The sequence below is a fragment of the Suricata suricatta genome, chromosome 13 (assembly GCF_006229205.1).
Source record: "Suricata suricatta isolate VVHF042 chromosome 13, meerkat_22Aug2017_6uvM2_HiC, whole genome shotgun sequence".
In the NCBI taxonomy this organism is placed as follows: domain Eukaryota; kingdom Metazoa; phylum Chordata; class Mammalia; order Carnivora; family Herpestidae; genus Suricata; species Suricata suricatta.
The window spans coordinates 32220627-32235603 of record NC_043712.1 but is presented as its reverse complement, the minus strand read 5'-3'; the positions used below and the strand labels follow the sequence as shown (position 1 = coordinate 32235603).

General features: G+C 44.6%; 1 protein-coding gene across 1 annotated transcript in view; it reads right to left on the bottom strand.

Annotated features, from left to right (window-relative positions):
• The window catches only part of GABBR2 (gamma-aminobutyric acid type B receptor subunit 2), a 338745-nt gene that overhangs the window by 194752 nt on the left and 129016 nt on the right, over positions 1-14977 (bottom strand). Inside the window, exon 3 of the mRNA XM_029920582.1 lies at positions 3975-4145. Within this exon, the coding sequence (XP_029776442.1) occupies positions 3975-4145 (171 nt within the window). The remainder of the gene's footprint in view (positions 1-3974; positions 4146-14977) is intronic.

The following is a 14977-nucleotide window of genomic DNA, read 5'->3' as shown; positions in this document are numbered from 1 at the left end:
AAACAGGTGCAAGGGAAACTTGTGGGGTGATCACGTGTTCCAACCCTGGATTGTGGTGATGCCTGCATCACTACAGAAATTTGCTAAAAATAACTGGACTGTACATTAACAACGGATGAACTGTATGGTATATAAATTATATCCCAGTAAAGCTGTTAAAAGTGGTGGTGGGGGGGGAACCCAACTTAAAAAAAAAAAACAGTTTCCCGGTGATTCCAATGAGCAGCTAGAGTTGAGAAGTCAGTGAGGCCATGTCCATTCCTCCATGGCCCTCCACAGCACAGGGTCTGTGCACATCACGGACCTTGGCACACAGTAGGGCCACCTTTTTTAAAAATTTTAAAAATGTTTTTAATGTATTTTTGAGAGACAGAGAGACAGCGGGAGCAGGGAAGGGTCAGAGAGAGAGGGAGACGCAGAATCTGAAGACAGGCTCCAGGCTCTGAGCTAGCTGTCAGCACAGAGCCCAATGCAGGGCTCGAACCCACGAACTGTGGGATCATGACCTGAGCCGAAGTCGAATGCTTAACCGACTGAGCCACCCAGGTGCCCCCCATTTGTTAGTTTTTTGAATGAATGGATATGCATTCCTCCAGTTTGTCCCAGTAATTAGTGGAGTAGAGGATGTCCATTTAATGAGCACTTACTATGCAGAGATCTTAGATTTTCTTGTCCTGACTCATCTCTGAGTCCCTGTTGGGGTCAGGATAAATATCCCCATTTTTCACAAAGGGAAAAGGATCTCACTGAGAAGTGTACTGCCTGTGGCCACACAGCTCTTGCCCGTCAAAGCTCGGCCTACAGATCAGCTTACCTGATACAGAATCTTAACTTCGTCTCTCACCTCACTTCGATCTCTGTGCCAGAGAGCGCAGGGCTGAGGCAAGCTCCACTGTGCAGCCACCGGTGTTCGCTAGGGACCTGGTTTGTCTCACAGCAGCTCTAGCCCCTCCACATCCGAATCTACCAGGTAAAGGGAACTGCCTGGGGGCCACGCAGCCCTTGCCTGGCAAAGCAGGATCTGGAGACCGGCTCACCTGACCCCTGTACCAGGCAGCCTCTGGGCACCACGCACTAGTTGGGGCCCACCAGGAGCAGCCGGTCCCGAGGCGGGATGGCCCTCGGCCCTGCATGCCTTTCAGCCCTTCTGGGACTAAGCTTCCCCCTCCTGCCCTCCCCCTCCAACTTCAGCACTGCTTTCATTTGACCATCCTTCCAGTGCTCCGGTTGGGAACAGAAGTGCCTGACGCTGCTGATCGACCAATTTCATAAAAGGAATCCAGTTTCCCTCGCACTCACGAAAAGCTGTTAGCCCCTGGCGAGCCTCCAGTGCCTGCACTCCAGCGATGCGGCCCAGACACTGGGAGAGGGATGCCAAAACCCTTGGGCACACAGAGGAGTCAGCTGGCCTGGGAGATTTAAATCAAGAGGGGTCCTTGCCAGCAATACCACCAAGCAACATCCTGTCCTCAGAAAAGAGGCTTCCCACTGAGATGTCCTGAAGCCTCAGCTGAGGGCCCTAACACAGCTGTGTGGGACGGAGGTGTGGCCCCAAACTGTCAACACTTGACCGGGTGAGGACAGCATGCTAGAGAAAACAATGGCTGACATGGAAGGGTCAGGTCGGCAGCACTGGGTGGGCCCTTTATCAGCATGTGGCCTGGAGGAAGAAGCTAAGCACCCTCTGCAAGCCTCAGTTTCCTCATCCGTAAAATGGGAACATAACCTCCCCCCGCTCCGCTGGGCTGCTGCTGTGAGAGTGTTTGAGAATCTATAAAGCATTCAACTGAGTGGGGACTAATAATTTATCTTCTTTCAACCGAAGTTTTGGGATATTTCTAACCTTCAGAGCTACAAGCAGTTCTTGTGTGACAATAGGAAGCTATGGATGGGAAAGAAGGAGCAACAGGAAGTCTGACTGGGAGTCAGGATCCCAGGATTCAGTCCCAACTTTCCTGTGAAGAATCTTTCGTGACTTCTGAGGTGCTCTGAAAACCTGAACCTTTGCCTTCCCCTCTCTGGGCCTGTTTTCACTTCTATGCAAGGAGGTTGGGGGAGGTGTCCCTAAAGGTCCCTCAGGCCGTGACAGCTCAAGACCCCATTGGGAACAAGCAGATGTCTCCAAATCACTGCTGAGTCCGGTGCCAATGTGGCCACAGGACTGGGCGTCCCCACCCTCACCATCAACCTGCCTGACACTCATTTTAGAGCATCCGTCACTGCCTGCCGTACAAAAGGCATAAAAGGCGTTCTTGCAGCCAAAGCTTTTGCAGCGTTTGGCAATGAGTCACTCCCACAGGGGGTCAAGTTTCCTTTATGCCTTTCCCTAGGGACTGAGAAACAGAGAGGTGGGAAGATGAAGTCTAGCTTTGCCTGGGAAAAGCCTGCCTTGTTTGGATAACCACAGACCATGGGGCCAAACACTTCTGCTTTTCAAGCACCTCTGAAAACATTCCTCTCTGTGCGTGAACTTTAGTTTCCAAAGCTCTTTCAAATCCATGACTGACGTTGGCAAGAACCTGCAGGGAAGGCTACTGTTGCTGTGTTTACAGGGGAGGAAAGCACGGCTCAGAGGAGTGAGGGGACTTCTCCAAGGTCACACAGCCAATTCGTGGAGTGGGCTCTCCTTCCCACGGGAGAGGAAGGGCAGAGCCTCAGAAACCAAGTACAGAGCTGCAGTGGAAACAGGTCTGGTCGTTCCCACTGCTCTGCACCCACCTCTCCCCACACACACCCAGGTGGTGAGTCCTCCCCGACTTCTACCGCTGAGGTCCACGGACCCACACCTTTCCTCCCCAACGCAGCTCACAGCTTTTTTCTCTTGGTATGCTAAGCACATGTGGGATGGCTCACTTTGCCAGGACGCTCTGAGGGTCCAGAGCATACGCGGGAGAAAAGAGGAAAGTAGGAGCTACGCAGCGAACGGGAAAAAAGGCAAGAGATCATTCTGCACACGTCTGAACAGGGAAAACTTTTTAAACATTTGCCAATATCCACTGTTAGTAAAGAAGCGTGGAAATGGTAATTTTCACACACTGCTGGTGGGACTAGAGATCAGAACAGCCCTCCTGGAGGTCAGTTTGTCACAATATTTTAAATGATCCAATAATTCCACTTCTATGAATCTGTTACGAAGATGCCCACCGAGGCGGGAGGGTGCTGGCTGTGATATTGAAGAGTGGCACGCATTCAGCAAATCACCATCTATCCATCGGACAGAACTCCATTGCCCGCTAATAGGAATGAGGTCAATCAAGATCTCTAAGATCCGTAGTAAAATGAAAGAAGCAAAACATACAGCAAGAAGTCATTTGGGTTTAAACAATATATTGAAAACATTCTGGGCAGATGAACAGTAAATTCAAAGCAGTTCATTTGGCAGAGAGAGTGGGATTTAGGGGGATTGGGCAAAGCAATGCTTTTACTTTTTTTTTTTTTTTACTATATATATACACATTTAACATTTTTTGCAAAAAACAAAACAAAACCCTAAAACACCACCTATGATGTATGTGTGTAAGCCATTAACATAAGTCACCCAATAAAACCCCAAACGGATCCACTAATCCACGGTGACGCCGGAGCCTTCCTTCCAAGCCAGCCCCTCCCCAGACGCCCCTCACAGTAGAAACACTCTCGGGGACACATCATTTTAGATGGTCACCCAGCATCAGTACCAAGGACAGCACACCTACAGGGGCAGTAAGGGACTAAGCCACACGATTTAGACAAAAGGCACGACAAAAGGGAAGGTTTCGCTCCCGAGCTCTCTTGGACGGTTTTCGCCCTTCTCGTGCACAACTTCCGCAGCCACCAGCTCTGTTCTGTCAGTGGTTAAGACAGCTCCCATCCCGCTAAGGCAAGCGTGCTCACAAGCGCTGCGGTACTGCCCGTCCCTGACTGACCCACCTTGCACCTTGGCCGGAGACGGCAGCGGGCAGGCAGGGGAGAGCGCGCCCTCTCAGCAGACCTACCTCGGAGAACCTCTGCACGTCCTGGGTCAGCGTGCCCACTCGCTTCCACTGGTAATGCTTCAGCAGCTTCAGGATGGCTGGGTTCACCGCGTTGTCCGAGGGGACAGTCCGAAAGAAATAAGGGTATTTTTTCTTATCAGCTAGAACAGGCGTGGTTGCGGCAAAGGAAAGCTGGAAAACACAAAAGAGACAACACCTTGAACTGGTGGGCTTCACGGCTGGGAGCCCGGGGTCTTTCCGAACAGCACAGAGACCCGAAGCCTGATGTGGGGCGCAAATGCACAGGGCAGGACGTCCTTTAAGCCCTTTGATTGTGAAAGTAACACATTATAATTGAAGAGAAGGTTTTAAAAATGCAAAAGAAGGGAAAACATGCACCAGTAATTTATCCCTCGCCAGTGAGTCACCAGGAACATAACATTTAAATCCTTCTGGTCCTTTTTCCATGCACAGTGGTTTTTTAAAAAAAGAGATTCTTGAGATCATGCTACACACACAGTTGGACTCCTCCCCACCCCTTCACAGTGTCCTACAAGCATCGAAACCATTCTGTTAAAAAAAACTCCTCGCAAACATTTTAAGAGCTGCATAATATTCCAGCATATGAACATACGGTGATTTACCAAATCCTCTCTAATTTGGGGGTATTAGGCTGTTCGTAATTTGTCATCATTATCATATTATTCTACAAGCATCTTTGTGCGGAGCATCTTTTTTCCACATTTTAGGCGATTTCTGTAGCATAGTGTCTGTCTGTGATACAAAATTTCCCAGATAAAAGATATGAGCTTTCAGAGACTTAATTCTTATTCCCCCCACAAGGTGTATCAATTTACACACCCACTAGCCAGGTATAATTAGAGGGCCTATTTCACCACAGTCATCGCGAGAGAAATAAGACATTTCTCTATATAATCTTATAATGATCACTAAGAAAATGAATCATATTGCATTCATGGGTTATGCATAACGTTGAGCCCATTTCCATGGGCTTGTTAACTAGTAGTATGATCTATTTTAGAAGTTGCTTTGTCATGTCCTTTGCTTATTTTTGAGTGGTATTCTAATGCTTTTCTTACTGAATTTAATGAAGACTTTTTTGTACGTGCAGCATCCAAACTCAGTCTATTGCAGTAGCTACAAATATCCCAGTTTGTTTGCTTTTCATTGTGTGTGTGTGTGTGTGTGTGTTTTAATTTACACTCAGTAGTCAAATCTGTCTATCTTTCCCTTTATCATTCCTTCTCTGTCTTTTAAGTGCCAGTAAGTTGCTAAATTGGATTTTAATTCTCTGTCCTCCAAAGCCCAGCTTAAATGTCACCTCCTCCGTCGCGTTTCCTCTGATCTCTGCTCTCTCTTTCCTCCTGGCTTCACCCACAGAAGGAGCTTATCACTCTTTTTGATCTTTGCTGTGTGAAGGTGGAAACATGGTATCTTCTTGCACTTCTAATTTGCATTTACCTTAGTAGAGGCGAGGCAGAGTTCCTTTTCCTATGCTCAAGAGCAATTTGTGGTTTGTTTCTGGAAACCATTCACATGTTCACACGCTTTACCTGTTTTCCAATTTGATTCTTAGTCTTTTTCTTATCCATGGATAAAAGTGATCTTTTATTATTAATGAAATTAGGCCTTTGCAACACAAGTTGCTAATTTTCCCATTTGTACTTTCTCTTTTTATGTTTCTTACAGTGTCTTCTGACATAGAGACTTTTTAAAAAAATGAGGTTGATTTTATCATTTTTTTTCTCTTTTATGTCCTCAGGTTTTGTGCCATATTTAGAAAGGCCTTTCCCCCACCGAGATTATTAAGTAATTCTTCCATGGTTCCTTTTAGTCTGTCGTTCACCACACACCGCCCTTCCCTCTGTTCCTCTCTTCCTTCCTACCAGCCTCCTTCCCTTCCTTCTTCTTCCTTCTTTTGCTTCATGTAAATCTTTCACCCAGAGAAGGTACAGCCAAGGCAAGCTCACTCTGCCACCTGCTTTCTCCCCGAGCCCTTCCCATGCTCGCAGCAGCTCTAGACCTAATCCATCCCAGAGTCCAATTTCAGCATCCTGAGAAATAATATCTGCTACCCTCAGGTCCTAGCTGAAGATGCTTTTGCTCCCTCTCCAGTTACCTGAGGAAGCGCTCCTTCTCCCCCCCACCCCCTTCCCCGCGCCCAAGACTTCCGCAGAGCGGTGTAGGGGAGACCCTGTCCTTTCCTGTGGCTCAGAGAGGAGACAGTCACTACCTAGGACCCCTGCATCTCTTGCATCCAATCAGCAACCTCGACACATCCCATTCTGTTGGAGATGAGCATAAAATATCCCATCAGCTGTCCCCTGGAGCTAGAGGGTACCTGTAGGAATGAATTTCTAAGGTCCTCACAGAGAGGGGGACATCATCCCAAGACTGGTAAAGGCCAAGCATAGAATGACGGTTTAAAAAAGTTCCGGGTAGAATAAGGACGAATGGGAAGAACATACAGAGAGGAGACCTCCGCTGGACACACCGAGGAAGGCTTCCGATCAGAGTGGCCCAGCACTGGAAGTAGTGAGATCCCTGTGTCTGGAGATATGCACGTGGGGGCTGGACTATGACCTACCGAGAGTACCGAGGGGCTCCAAGGCATCTGTGAGCACCCCAAAAACTGAATGAAAAAGCTTGTTTTGGCATGCATGCATTATTGACATGCACGTTTTTCTGAAAAGAGGATCCATGGCTTCTATCAGATTCACAGAAAGGGTCCTACAAACCATATAAGGTCAGCACCCCTGCCTGCAGGTGACATTTGGGACATTTGGGTCCCGGGTGAGCACAAGAAATAGACGTTCTCTATAGTCTTGAACACAGCATCTGTGACTTTTCTCTCAACATTAAAACAACAAACACTTCAGGCCTCCTACGGTCACCAGTGTAAGAAGGAATGATCAGAAAAATCGGGAGTAACTCTTTCAGGACCTGGGATGGTGTAAGTGCCCTCACCTCCCCCCAAAATGCTTATCTAACACAATCTGGGAAATATTGGCTTTCTGATGTGATTTCTGAATCACACTCTGGTTGCTACTTTATCGCTATTGTCCCATCAATTCCAGGTCTACAATTAATTGTTGCTTGAACGACCTCATATGTTTGCCCTGTAGGTAATTACAGTAGTTACTGTTCAGTGAATAAATGGCCCATTGTGTTTACAATGGGCTTGGAGTACAATATATGCCCCCAGTCTAAATCATGTTGGGTGCAAAATATTAACTGGCACTGGCATTTTCTGCCCCATTTGAGATAACGCATGCTTTGATTGGATTGCTCTGTATCACCGTTCCTCTGGCTTTAGCCTCTGAAAACTTTCTTCTATAGGCAAAGGCTGTACATGCCTAGTAGCGCTGCTGTATTTCAGACCCGTAGGAACCTGAGAAGTCATCTAGCTTTGGGGTTCTCCATATATTTTTATTGTGTTATTGGAATTATGTTATTGGCTGTACATTGCTTGGGGAGATTTTAAAAAATAGGAGGCCTTGGTCCCACGCCAAACCAAGTGCATCAGACTCTCTGGACCTAGAGCCTAGGCGTCAATATTATTATAAAAACTTTGCAGGTGATTATGATGCCCAGGGAGGGTTGAGAGCCACGAACATAGCTCAACCTCCCTAGTTTTGAATAAGTAGGCTAAAACCTAAAAATGAGGAGATATTGACAATATGCACCATAGCCAGTAAGAGGTAGAAGTGGGACTCCAATCCGGGTGTACAGGACTCCAATACCAGTGCTCTTTCCCCCCGCGTGAACACTGTTCACTTGGATCCTATGTGCTTGCTAGGCTAGGCCTTCCTTCGAGGCACTGTCACTCTTACGGCCCTAACTGGAATGCCAAACCCTTCTGGGTTCTTCCCATATTCTTTCAAACAGCCAAGTTCATTTCTTTTCTTTACGTTTTTTTTTTAGTTTATTTATTTATTTTGAGGGGGGAGGAGCAGAGAGAGAATCCCAAGCAGGCTCTGCACCACCCAACTGGGGGCTCCATCTTATGAACTGTGAGATCATGACTTGAGCTGAAATCAAGAGTCAGAGGCTGAACTGACTGAGCCACCCAGGCACCCCCATGACCAAGTTCGTTTCTAAACAGAGAGATGATTGAGCCTCTGAGTTAATCCCTAAACAAGGATTTATTTTGGAGAGTACTTTTAAATTTATTTTATAGTTTTGTTATCGTTTTTAGTTTTGTATAGCATTGTTTTGAGAATCTGGCATATTTAGTGTCTGCTTTTGGAATTTATTGAGATTTTCTTTGTGGCCTGTTCTACAATCAATTTTTGTAAAAGTTCCATGGTGTCTAGAAAAGAATGCAGTCTCAATTTGTAAGCTATAAAAATCTTTGTCAGACTTCTTATGCATAACCGATATAATCAACCAAAGTATCATATTATCACATGCTTTGTATTTCTGTTTACTTGATCTGTCAAAGACTAGAAGACATTGCATTTTTCTCTATCATCTCTGACAATTTCTCCATGTATTTCAACAGTTTTTGTTTTATATGTTTTGATTTTATGTTGTTCTGAGTATAAAAGTTTATTATAATTATATCTTTATTTTTCAGCAATGTCTATCTTGGCCTAGTCCAAACACAGGCACTTAATCATCATTACACGAACTAAGAATTAAAGTATTTGTCAAGGTAAAACAAACCCTTCTGTCATTTTATTACTTTTTGATTTACATTATATCATGCATAATATTGAAACCCTTACTTTATTTCTGCTTGCATTTGCCTGCCACAGATCTGATCCTCCTTTTATTTGCATTCTGTTAAGAGGATTTAAAAGTATATTTCTTGAAAAGAGCACATGGATTTTAAAACATATATGCTTATTGCTGTAATAAATTCTTGACCTTGCACTTACCATCCTGTTGGCAGTCTTACTCTTTTTGTATGCTTCCTATTTATTTCCTCATGTCCTCTTTGGTACTCAGACTAAATGTCTACTCTTCTCCATTCTGGATATATTAATCTTGCTTCTTGTTTCAACCTTCTGGAGTATCTTTTAATATTATTAAGAAGGACAAGTGGTTGAAAACTTGCTGAAAATGACCCTCAGCTGCCTTGACACACACATGGTAGAATTTAACTGGGTATAAAATTCTTGAACTACCCTTCTCTCCTTTGAAACTACAAAGTGATACAGATGAAAAATCTGGGCCCACTTTGACTCTTGTTCTAGTTTGTACTCATTTGTAGCTATCTGGTGTCCTCCGCCTGGATCCCTGAAGAATGTTTGTTCTTTATTCCTAGAATTCAGAAAAACTGCCATGATAGAGCTTGGTGTGACACTCTTGATTTTGTCTGAAACACAGGGAATCATTCAATCCATACACTCAGGTCTTTTGACTCAGAAAAAAATATATCTATACATACTATAAATGTAGTTTATACAATAATTATATAATCTCTTGGTCTTTGTCTTCTGCATCTCACAAGAGCATCTATAATTGCTTTCCTACATTTTGCTAATCTTTCTGGGATATGGTGACACTTTGTTAGTATTTGACTCTGCAGACCTCGACTGCAGCGTGATTGCACAGCTGTACATAAACAAGTCAGCCATTCAGCCTTTGTTCTGTACATTTGTTGATCTGCTTTTCAATAGCCTCACTTTTAAGCTTTCCTGTCTCTAATATATTTTATTGTGTTATTGAGATTTTCCATTTCCTAAGAATTTTTTATGATCACACCCGACACCTTATCTCAGGCTAACTCATGGAGACCATGTTTTTTTCTGCCTATCATTGAGAATGCTAAATACATTTTGGAAGTTTTCTTCTTTATCCTACAATAGAACATTTTCAGAGGTGGACTCTTTCTCTGCTTTTTCTGGGTATTATGCACCATCGATTATTTCTGCAATATTTTTTCAAAGGCTGAATGTTAGTTATTTCTAATGTACCCATTGTCAGAAGCAAGGCAGGTATTTTCAGACATGGCTTATCAAATAACATAATATGTGGATTGCCTTTGGCCCTGTTTTCTGTCTTTTTATATTATAATTGAATACTCTACCCAGAAAACTGAAAAAATTTGAGCAGTCTTTAGTGTCCAAGAGGCTCTCACTTTTTGCTCTTCTACATTAATGAGGTGACAGCTTTGCCCTTGTTGTCTAGTTTTCTGATACTCTGAATCAACAATGTATATTACATTTCCATCATGCATGCTATTGGGATTTTTCTTTCTTGCCCATAAAACTGTATTGAAAGGTTTCTGCTTCCCAGGATGCAATGCACTCCTAATGCCTTTCTGTCTTCTCCTTATCCAGCTTTCCCTAGCAAGGTAGAGCTTTGTTTGACTTGACAGAGATAGACGAAAATGAATAGAAGAGAGCATCTTGGTTGCTTCAAAGATCAGCAACTACTGAGTAGCAGTGTAGCTGTCCAATTTTCTGATTGGCAAAGCCCTGGGTCTCCAGCGCAGACTGTGGGAGAGAGAGGGAAAAGTCTATTATTTTTCAGAACGATTGTTATTTTATGAGGCAGTGTCCACAGTGCCAGGAGGCAAAGTTTCGTTGGATTTTTATCAATCTAGCTCCATCTATTTTTGAATCATTGAAGCTGCCAAACATCTAGAATGTCAGTTAGTCTTAGAGTCCCTTGGTTCTTTGATGTAGGAATCAGCGTCCATTTTACTGCTGGAGAAACCATGGAAAGAAAGGTGATAGAGTTGTGCAGGGTCGTGCAGGGTCAGTCTAGGAACTATGAAACTGGGCTTTGAAGTTCATATCTGGTTCTCTTTCTTCAACCAGCTCTGAACTGCCAGGTGCAGGGGAGAGGAGGCAATGATCCAACCCTGAAGGCTTGCTCCACAGCAGGTGGGGGGGAAGGCAGCCGACTCCAAGATTTTCAGAGTCTCGCCAGAGTCTCTCACACACAGGAAGTTTCCTTTCTGGGGGGCACGCCTTAACCCACGGAGTAGGAAGGGGAGAGAGTTGTCAGCATCTCTCTCCTGGCACGAAATATTTAGCAAGTGTAGGGTGTGCATATTGAACCATGAGTCACTTTAACATGAAGCTGAGGCCACTACGAAGCCTCTTTAGGGACCTGGGAAACCATACTCAACCCTGTCTCCAGGACTGTGAAAACAGGACATAATTTCTTCTACATGTCTATTTTCCTCACCTCTGAGAATGATGGACGAAGGATTTCAAAGGTTCCTTGCGACAACACAATTCTCCTTCTCTCTCCAACAATTTCCTCCAATTGAGGAAAATGATGAAGTTTGTTCGCTTTGCGTGGGTATGCGTTTCATTTGATCTGATTTATTCAGATAATTGCCTTTGTGTCTCACTTCTCTCCGCAGATGTCAGCCCAGATGAAAAATGTAAATACACCTCCCAACTTCAGGACCTTTATTAAATTCCAAGCTGCTGATGAATTCTTGCCTGTAAATGCAATTCATTCTTTCCCTGGTTTGGGGCCTCCGACTTTAACTTCCCTGCAGAGATGTACGGCACTTTTCAGGTGGAGAGTACATCTAAGAGCGGCCCTCTTGCTAAATCCTAGGTGAGAAACTGGGGCCAGAAGCAAGGGGGGCAGAATAGGATGGAGGCCTGCTCTTTTCTCTGCTTGGTTTAATCTCTTTCCAGGGGTTTGCTGACTGTTTCTGTAATTAAATGAGGGAAGTATTTGTCATCTTGGGTCCCTTTCAGCCGAGATGAATGGAATGCAACTTTCTCAGGAAGCTTCTGACAAAACCCTGTTTGTGGGCAGTGCCAGGATGTATACAAAGGCCCCGGGCTGGGTGCGTTGGGAACTCGGGTCCACTTTAGGTCTGCGCCAGGTCGCCGCTGCACCCAGCCCTGGCGAAGGACTGTTTGGACACAAAGTGCTTCTCCAAAGATGCCCGTGAGATTAATGCGAGGCGGAGCGGCTGCAAAGCATTTCCCAGGTTAACGAGGGGAAAGGAATGCCTGGCATTGGGGTGGGTTCTGGAAGCCCCACTCTCGCAAAAGGCTTGCTGGGGCACCTTGCAGAGACCTTGCTCTAAGGTCGGAGGCCTCTTTGGTCAGAGATCCCAGACTAGAACCACTTGAGGAATGATCATTTCTCCTGTTTGTTGATGAGTGTTCATTTTTAATCACTCAGAGGCGCACAGCAGCCTGGCCCCCACCACCCACTTTCATGCCGTATACTTCTGGGGGAGGGGGCTCAAAACAATTCGTGAGGGAGGTAGAGGAGACATCACTGTCTTCGTTCCTCATGGAGAAACTGAGGCTCAGGGAGGTACAATGACATGACTGAGACCATGCAGCTAGGAAGAGAAAAAGGTGGGATTTGAGCTCAGGTATTTTGACTCCTTGAAGCTATTGTGCAATGAACCGTAGGGCAAATGTTGCATTAAGGGTTAGCATTCACTTTCTCATTTAATGGGCAACACAATACTGTAAGGTCGACACTACTATGATCTGTAGTTTTCAGATGAGGAGACTGAGGTTCAGAGAGGTTCAGACACTGGCACATGGTCACCCAACAGACCACAGGCAGAGCAGGGGGACAGACGAGTCTTAGTTCGATCCACAGCCTGTGATGCTTCTATAATTAACGACTTCCAAAACATGTTTACTTCTTTAGTCTAACTTTGATCTTCACAACAACCCGCCGTATTGGTACAGTAGACAGTATTGCTCTCATGTTATACATAAGGAAACTGAACCTCAGAGAGGTTGAGTGAGTGACTTAAAGTCACACGTGAGCAAGTGGCAAAGGCTAGGGCTTGACCTTGGGACTTTCCTTTTTGGCACACAGCTCTCTCTCTGATATTCAAGGCTGCTTCCTAGGGAGGCACCCGGTACAAGAAGAGAAAGCAACTAGGGCAATTTAAAAGAAAAGAGAAGAAAAAATAAAAGAAATAATACTTAAACTTGATGCTTAAAAGAAACAACAATAATACTGAACCACTGGCTTGTTATGCTTTTGATTCCCTAAGGTGGCTCAATTCAATTATGTGAAACAGAACTCAAACATGTATTTGGTTTTTTTATTTAAGAGAAAATTCTTCACACTTTCCTTTTTAAACTCTTATCACGAAATATAAACTATATAAAACTGTATAAGTGTAGGAAATATACATGTTCAGCTTAAGGGGTAATAACAAAACCAATATACAACTGCCCATCACCTAGTTAAGAAATAGCTTTTATTTATTTGTAAATATTAAATTACAAAGTAATTTACTTTTTTGCTCTTTTAGATACAACCTTTTGCTATGTGGCATCCTGTAATTTTTTTACTGCTTTGTTCCCCACCTCAGCATCTCTATTATTATATTATGTAAAGAAGACAGGAAAACAAATAGTACTTCCTCAAATCCTTTTTTTATTCTTTTTAAAGTCAGAAATGGGAGAAAAACCGAAAAAGCAAAACCAAGTCGGTGGTGAGAAAGTAGTATGGTCCATAAGCGTAGGAATTCAGGGTTTTCGTTTGGATGGGTTGGGTCTGAGCACCAGGCCCACCACCCACTACGCAACTTCGGGAACATTCCTTCACCTTCTGGGACCTGTGACAAGGCCCAGCCCACTCCTGTCTCAGGATCAGAGCAGCACAGGCACCCAATGAATGATGGCTAATGTCAGACCGCAACTTCCAGACTTAGACGTTATGAGAATCAGATGATGTTCATTATCCTTACGAGAGGCCTTTTAAGTGACAAAGCTTCTCCCTCAGTAGCACCTCAACCCCGAGGAAGGCAGCAGGGAGAGGAGTATACCCATTTGACAGATGAGGTGCCTCAGTGAATGAATGGGTTCACTCGTTGACATGTGGCTGCCAACGGGCAGAGACATAATTCTAAATCAGGCCTTCTAAATCCTAATCTAGCGAATGTAAAATGGCTTGTTAATTTAAAAAAAATAATAATGATTATATTGCTTGTCTAGTTGTGTACAATTAGAATGTATGTCTTTAATTTTCTCTTAAACTTCTGGTAAAGTGTTCCGTTTTCCCTTCGCAGCTGTACAGGTGACAAATGTAGGAAATTAGCAAATTGCATTAGAATCCTCTTCGGCTTCCTCAGCTCCTTTGCACTTTGCTTTCAGCTGATGTCTTTATGGGTAAGAAGTGTTCTCGTGTGATCACAGCTGTGAAGCCAACTGCCTTTTAATTACCACACTGCAAAAATCATGTCTCCTCATGTCAATTTAGCACCTCTAATTAGTCGATAGGTTGACATCACATATATAGAAGGAGAAAGGTGGGCTGGGGCCACCTTGATGCTCACAGTGAAAGAGATGAAGCATTTCTGTCTGCTGGATCCTCCCACCTCCTCAGGGCCAGCTCCTACTCATCCGCCCAGGCCTACTCATAGCCACCTCCTCCAGGGAGCCTTCCTTGCTAAGCCTCAGTTCTCCCAGCACTGTTTTTTTCCCCTTGCTGGGGGAAGCCTGGATCTCAGGGACATCAGGTCTCCAAAAGAAGGGCTCATCTTGGGCTCAGTTCACCCTTGCAAGCCAACATCTCTCAAGGCCAAGGAAGGGAGCGGCATAACTCTGGACTCCAGACCTCTACGATTTGCTTCGTGGTCAGTCGGGGTAAAATTAATTAAGTTGAATCAAGATAAAATATTCAAAGGTGCTTTCCAAGAATCTGATGTCTCCTTCAAAAGGGTAGAGGAAGTCATTCTAGACCAGCGGGGCTGGAGCTGGGGCACAGGGAAATGAGCACAAATACGTGGCCACCGAACATAAAGACCCAGCTTCTCCGTATACCAGCTGCAAGTCTGCCAGCAATATTAGGTCTCAGTTTTCCTACCCGTGAAATGGAGAGAATAAGTCCTGTCCTGACTAACTCTCAAAGGGTCATAAAAATTAATTGAAAACTTGGATGTAAAAATGTTTTCTAGGAAATAAATCCCTGTGCTGATGGAAGGCAAGGGTTACAAAAACCCACCTGGTCTGGGCTCCCTTCACCTTTCCTACTGTTTCAGCCTCCTTTCTCTCCCTCGCACACCAGCCTCTATTTTCCAAATCTTATCAGGCCTC